Below are 6,309 nucleotides of genomic sequence, written 5' to 3' on the forward strand. Positions count from 1 at the left end.
GGTAGACACGTCATAAACACCAAGAAAAGCTAGTGTTATATAAACACCAAGAAGAGCTACGCAGAACAATCAAGAAACAATACATGGAGCTTAACGTAGTGCAAGCCATGGCAGCTGTCCTCATGGTGCTAGTAACCACGAGAGCGCTATGGTATCTGCTTTGGAGGCCGTATGCCGTGGCCAGGTGGTTCCGACGGCAGGGCATCAGAGGTCCGCCTTACAATCTCCTGGTTGGGTCCCTGCCGGAGTGCCAGAAGATGATTGTCGCCGGGAGAGCCAAGGATCTGGACACCATCTCCCACGACTGCATCACTACCGTGCAACCCTTCTTCCAGAAATGGGCCTCCATGTATGGTAATTACTTGAATATTGTCTCTACTCTCTACCTACCTACTCAATCACTATAGCCTACAAGTGTGTGCATTATTATATATAAATATATATAAATCGTGTATGTACAATAATCAGGGAAAACATTCCTATACTGGCTGGGGCCGACACCAGCACTGTGCTCTACGGACATGGAGCTGGTGAAGAAAGTGTTAACCGACAGGACGGACATGTTCCAAAAAGACTACTCAAATCCTAGCCTGGAAGCGGTTCTGGGGAATGGGGTTGTATTTGCAAACGGACACGACTGGAAGCGGCGGCGCAAATTCATCCACCCGGCTTTCAACCAAGAGAAGATCAAGGTTACTTCGTACCAATTTTTATTTTATTTTTATTTCTATTTTTGAACATACTGGAACGACGTTGGTTTGTTCGCAATTCTCAAGAGGGTGTTTGTGTTCACAGTCCATGTCAGCAATAACGTTGGAGTGCACACAGCAGACAATGGAACGGTGGCGCAACAGGCAGCAAGCCGAGATAGACATGATGCACGACTCCGACGAGATAGCCATGAGTGTCATTGCGAGAGTGATGTTGGGCAAGTGCTACAAGGAGGCCTGGGAGGTGTTCATCGCCGGAAAGGAGCAGCTGAAGCTAGCTACTTATGCGTTTGCGGATCCTCCGGTACCTGGATTATGGTATGTATGTAACGAGAACTCGAAGGAGTATCTAATCTTGAACTAAATCGATCAAATAAATTAACTCTTGAAATGAATAATTTTGTGATTGATTCCAGGTACCTGCCAACACGTCGCAACCGTCGGGCATGGTATCTTGACAAGCTTGTGAAACATAAGATCTCACAGATCATAGAGGCGCGACTCGCTAGCGGCGTCTACGAAGATGACCTGCTCGGGCAGATGCTGCAGCTGCAGCTGCAAACATGTAGCAGCGGCAGCACCGAGACCCTGAGCACCGAGGAGATGGTTGGCGAGTGCAGGACTTTCTTCGCGGCTGGGTACGAAACCAGTGCCAGCCTCATTACCTGGGCGATGTTCCTGCTCGCCAGCTACCCACGGTGGCAGGAGATGGTCAGGGAGGAGGTCGTCCGGGAATATCCTGCTCACCGGTTACCCATAGGTGACGCCCTCGGCAAGTTGAAGCTGGTATGCTACGCACGTACATACTCCCACCTTCTAAATTATATATGGTGCATATAATAACTTTCTAAAATATAACTTCCTTAACTGTGATCGTGTTTATAGAAAAAATGTGAACATTTACAAAATGAACATAAACCATATCAAAATATATTTCATGACAAATATAATTATATTGATTTGATATTGTAGATGTTGATAATTATTATTTCTATATAAAGATGGTCAAAGCATAACTTTAAAAATGTATTATATACACTATAATTTTGCCAGGACTTAGGCTGGTCATAGTGGGGAGTAACTTAGACTAGTGTCATGCATATGACACTAGCATAAGTTACTACCTCCATAATGCAAAGTAATATAGTAGTAGTATCATAGATCGCTTCATTTATTATTTCATAGACTCATTTGCCTCGGGAAGCGCTATGTTACAATAACATATTATGTTACCATAAGCAACCCTTTGCTCATTAAATACTTGCCACATAAGCAAAATTGTCATGGGATGTGTTAAGTTACTATCTAAGTTACTCCCACTATGGCTAGCCTTATAGATTAGCGTTAAATCTCATACCTTTTTTTTATCCATATCCATAGAAGAATAAACGCCGTGGTGACTTGCAGCTTAACATGTTGCTCTTGGAGACACTGAGGCTCTATGGCCCCATAGCTTTCCTCCAGAGGAAGACTGCCTCAGACACTATCCTAACGCACGTGAAGGTGCCGAAAGGAACGATGATAACAATACCATTAGTTTTGTTGCACCGGGACAAGGAGATTTGGGGACCCGACGCCGACGAGTTTAATCCGATGAGGTTCCAGAATGGCTTATCGAGAGCCGCCAAGCATTCACACGCGCTGCTGGCCTTCTCATTCGGGCCGAGGGTTTGTGCCGGGCAAAACTTCGCCATGGTTGAGGTGCAGGTTGTGATAGCGACCATCATCAAGAGTTTCTCCTTCACCCTGTCCCCCACTTACGTGCACAAGCCCAGCAATTTCATCACGCTGATGCCCAAGTACGGGCTCCCTCTCATTGTGAGGAATCTGCAGCTGACTGCATGATCTTGGGACATATAGGAGCTCTACGTACTATGATGCGTCATGTAATAAGCCATATCATAGTAAATAATATACCCGGCCAGTTTGGCATGTACTCGCGACGTACGGTTATGTCACCATTGTTGTTCCTCCCGCTACATCTATAAACTTGTATGATGTAATATGTATGCAACTAGCAGTGTGAACCCGTGTGTTTGCATGGCTGAATTTAGTATCTTGTTGTGTTCATGTTTTCTCCATTTTATTATATTATTGGTCTATTTGACACACGTTTAAACTTTTAAATACACCACGGAGAAACTATTTAGTTATTTTGTAGTCAGATATTTGGCGCATTGAAATTATTTTTATTTAAATTTTCATCACATCATCGTTCGTTAATTTAACATTAAATATATATGAATGGTTGTGGTCTCTTCTGATTTTTTTTATTTTTGGAAAATATCTGCAATAAGTGTATTAGTTTATTGCTAAGGATCATGCTACACCAAAATAAAAGATCGACGACATTGTAGTTAATAACTAGCTCATTATTCAAAAAGTAATATAAACTTCTACCTTTCACTCTTCCATTTCTGATGAATCAATGGAGAATCTCATCTTCGGCATATGTATGTTAGTTTTCTTAATTTTTTAATGTTATGCTTCGAGATATTCTCGTGCATAGTCATTTTCTAATTTCCAATATAATTTTGTCATCTAAAGCAATACAACCAATTGCCATGTGTACTCATTGATAATTGTTAAAATAGATACTCCAATCCTCACTTCACATTGCCTTTTTATAATTTTGTTCTGCACAACTGAAACAACCTATTACACATGACATTATGTTGCATTACAAAATGTATTGTTTAAAATGATACTATGAGAGAGAGAGAGAGAGAGAGAGAGAGAGAGAGAGAGAGAGAGATGCATTGAAATATGCGAAAGATTTTTCCATAGGATTATATTAATGTCATGCTTTATAAAACTAAATGCAAGCAAGAAGCATCTTGTGATATGCATATGAAGCAAACTTGGTTCGTCATTTGTTGCTCAACCAGATTATACTGTATCAACTTTCATTATTTCTGGTACATCAATTCTATGTCACTTTCAACTGCCATAGAAATACTTTGAGAAAGAGGTATATTCTAGTGTTGTGCACTTCTATATTACTTAAAGATCACATTGCACGACTAAACTAAACAGTGCATAATTGAACTGAACAATGTGCAATTGAACATCACATTGCCTTATTTAAATTAAATATTGCATACTTAAAACTTCGCATTGCATAATTGGACATCACATTGCACAACTAACTAGAAATATGGTACAATTAAGAAGAAACATGGATTAGTTAGCTAAAATGGCTAGTCCTCAACAATGGAGGAGATTACGATTGGGTCCTTCACCTTGTATGGGCCTGAGACCTCATCACGGTCGGTGACTTACGATAGTTTGGGTATCACCGCTGCAGCTTTGAACTTAAAGAATGGACGTGCCCTATCATTTAATATGGACAACTGCATGGTGTCATCCATACACACATCTTTGATGGCCACCTCGATGGCAAAGGGCCGCTCCAAGATCTTGGGGTCGATGCACATGGCAGATCGGTAGCCTCTTCCGCACATCCATGATTTTCCTCTATGCGTCCGTATGCTCCTCTAGCTCCCGACTGTACGGGCAACAAATGTGAGGGTTTGGAGGAAGTGAAGTGGATTCGTATTCCACACGGTGTCACGCCGACGATCGGGCCATCGAGGATGGAGGAAGGGGGGCTAACTTATCTGAGTCAAGGCGGCTAGAACGAGGAAGAGTAGAAGGGTGCCAAGGAGGATTGAGGTAGGAAGGGATGAGGGTTGGAGGGCAGGAAGGGAAACGACGGGGGAGGAGGAAATTTTTTTGGCTAGTGAATATTTTCGCTGAGGGTGTGCATTATTGTGCAGGAAACACACATCAAACAAATTTCTAGAAAAACTGCGTGCGATATGAACTTATTACACATGGTTTCTCTCGTAAACCATGTGAGATAAATCAATAACATACAATTTTTTTAGCTTGCACATGGTTGAAGGTATAAATCATGTGCAATTTTGGCTAATTGTAAAGGAAGATATCGACAAGAGAGGGTAAATTGGAGATTTTCAAATATATCTTGGATAAAACAAACTAACCGAAGACAAACTAGGACAACAAACATAGGTAAATTCTGTAGTTAAGACAAAATACATAAGCAGCAAGGTACATTTGAAATAGGAGCTGACCTATCAAAGAAGGAAGCAGAAACATAGTGGCATAGGACACATCGAAGACTAAAAACATAGTTCATGCAGCATAATAGAAAAGAGTACATCAAAATCTTCACAATGGAAAACATAGGGGGAGTAAGTTCTTTGCAATACAAAGTACAAATATAGTAAGTTGAGGGAGGAAATAGAACCCAAGCTTACTAAAGACAATGATTTGTTCAGCCAGTTCAAGTTGGTGACACAACTCTACATCTGAGTGGAGGGGATGAGGTTGAACTCAAAAGATAAAGTCTTCACCTGATTCTCCTTGAGGTACAACCAACTTCGTCTGCGCCCAATCACTCTTCAAAAATCTTTAAGGTAGATCTCTAAAGGCCTTCACAAAATTGTTCTTCTGGCAGTCCACCCATACTCTTGGATGCTCAGAATAGAAACCTAACCGTCTAATAGATGTACAGTCAACAAGAGTAATAGGTTAAGACCAGCTTCGATCAAGTTCTCTAGTGATCCCAATTTACTTAGCATTTTTAGGCTTTGGGTTTTTCCTCAGTAGGATTCTCTCAAATATGTGCGAGGAAAAATGAATTACTTAGACAATCTCCATCTCAATCCGCGCGGAGCGGCCAACCATCTAAGGGTAAGGTAGGGGCTATTTATAGCTGATGGAGCAAACCCGAGGGTTGAAATGACCATGGGAAGAGTACTCACCAAGTCAACACGACGCGTTGCTAGCAGCCAGACTTCAAATTAGCTCATACACCTGTTTTGTCTTGCCACAAGACAAACTATAGACAACCTATTGGAATGGTTTTATGATATGTAGTTGGCTGATGACATACCAGATTTTACAAATAACCTAACAAACAAACTGTTTAAGATGCCCTCACACAACCTGGCTAGTATGCATGTGTGGGCCCATATCTCAGTGAGATGTAATCGCAGATGGCCACTCAGCTTGCCCAAAAATAATCTCAGGAATACTTTTAGTTTACCTTCATGATTTAGATCCATTAATAGCCATCAAAATCAGCTCGAAACATAACATCATACTACATTATTAGGAGGTAGTTGAATACGGCGGATTTGATAGCCGAATAAAATAAATGCAATCAAAATAAATAACTATTCGATGGCAACTTTTAGAATAAGCGCATCTTGTTAGTCCGGCCACATCACACACGTGATGGGCAAGTCAACAGAGAAACGAGGGTTTTCACTATTTTTCTATTCATCACCCAGGGTGCAGAATAATTATTCTTCACCCGGGGTAATCTTACGATCACTTCATAAATAAATTATGTTTCAAATACAAATAGTTACAGTCATATTGATTCATTGCGTAAAATTTGGCATAAAAAGAGTCAGAAGACCAGAAAAACTACATTTTATGTACATTTTACAATATGTTTTTACATTTGTAATTTACGTAACATAAAATATTTTTTTGGTGATTATATACTTTCTTACGTTCTCTTTTTACGTTTGAAATAAGACAATTTACGGAACGTAAACTTACG

General features: G+C 40.6%; 1 protein-coding gene across 1 annotated transcript; it reads left to right on the top strand.

The window, feature by feature from the left end:
- LOC119366791 (cytochrome P450 709B2-like) lies at nt 1-2,707 on the top strand. The gene is made up of 5 exons (XM_037632509.1): nt 1-354; nt 469-692; nt 796-1,028; nt 1,127-1,496; nt 2,118-2,707. Exons 1-5 carry the CDS (start codon nt 84-86, stop codon nt 2,553-2,555), a joined length of 1,536 nt encoding a protein of 511 aa, XP_037488406.1. The 5' UTR covers nt 1-83; the 3' UTR covers nt 2,556-2,707.
- Nucleotides 2,708-6,309: the final 3,602 nt, after the last annotated feature.

Source organism: Triticum dicoccoides, chromosome 2B (assembly GCF_002162155.2).
Source record: "Triticum dicoccoides isolate Atlit2015 ecotype Zavitan chromosome 2B, WEW_v2.0, whole genome shotgun sequence".
NCBI lineage: Eukaryota > Viridiplantae > Streptophyta > Magnoliopsida > Poales > Poaceae > Triticum > Triticum dicoccoides.

Bases quoted from the DNA above. Each gene is read 5' to 3' on its own strand.
- LOC119366791 (XM_037632509.1), top strand. From the start codon at position 84: ATGGAGCTTAACGTAGTGCAAGCCATGGCAGCTGTCCTCATGGTGCTA. The intron at 693-795 runs GTTACTTCGTAC...TTGTGTTCACAG, and splicing joins TCAACCAAGAGAAGATCAAG to TCCATGTCAGCAATAACGTT. The intron at 1,029-1,126 runs GTATGTATGTAA...GATTGATTCCAG, and splicing joins CCTCCGGTACCTGGATTATG to GTACCTGCCAACACGTCGCA.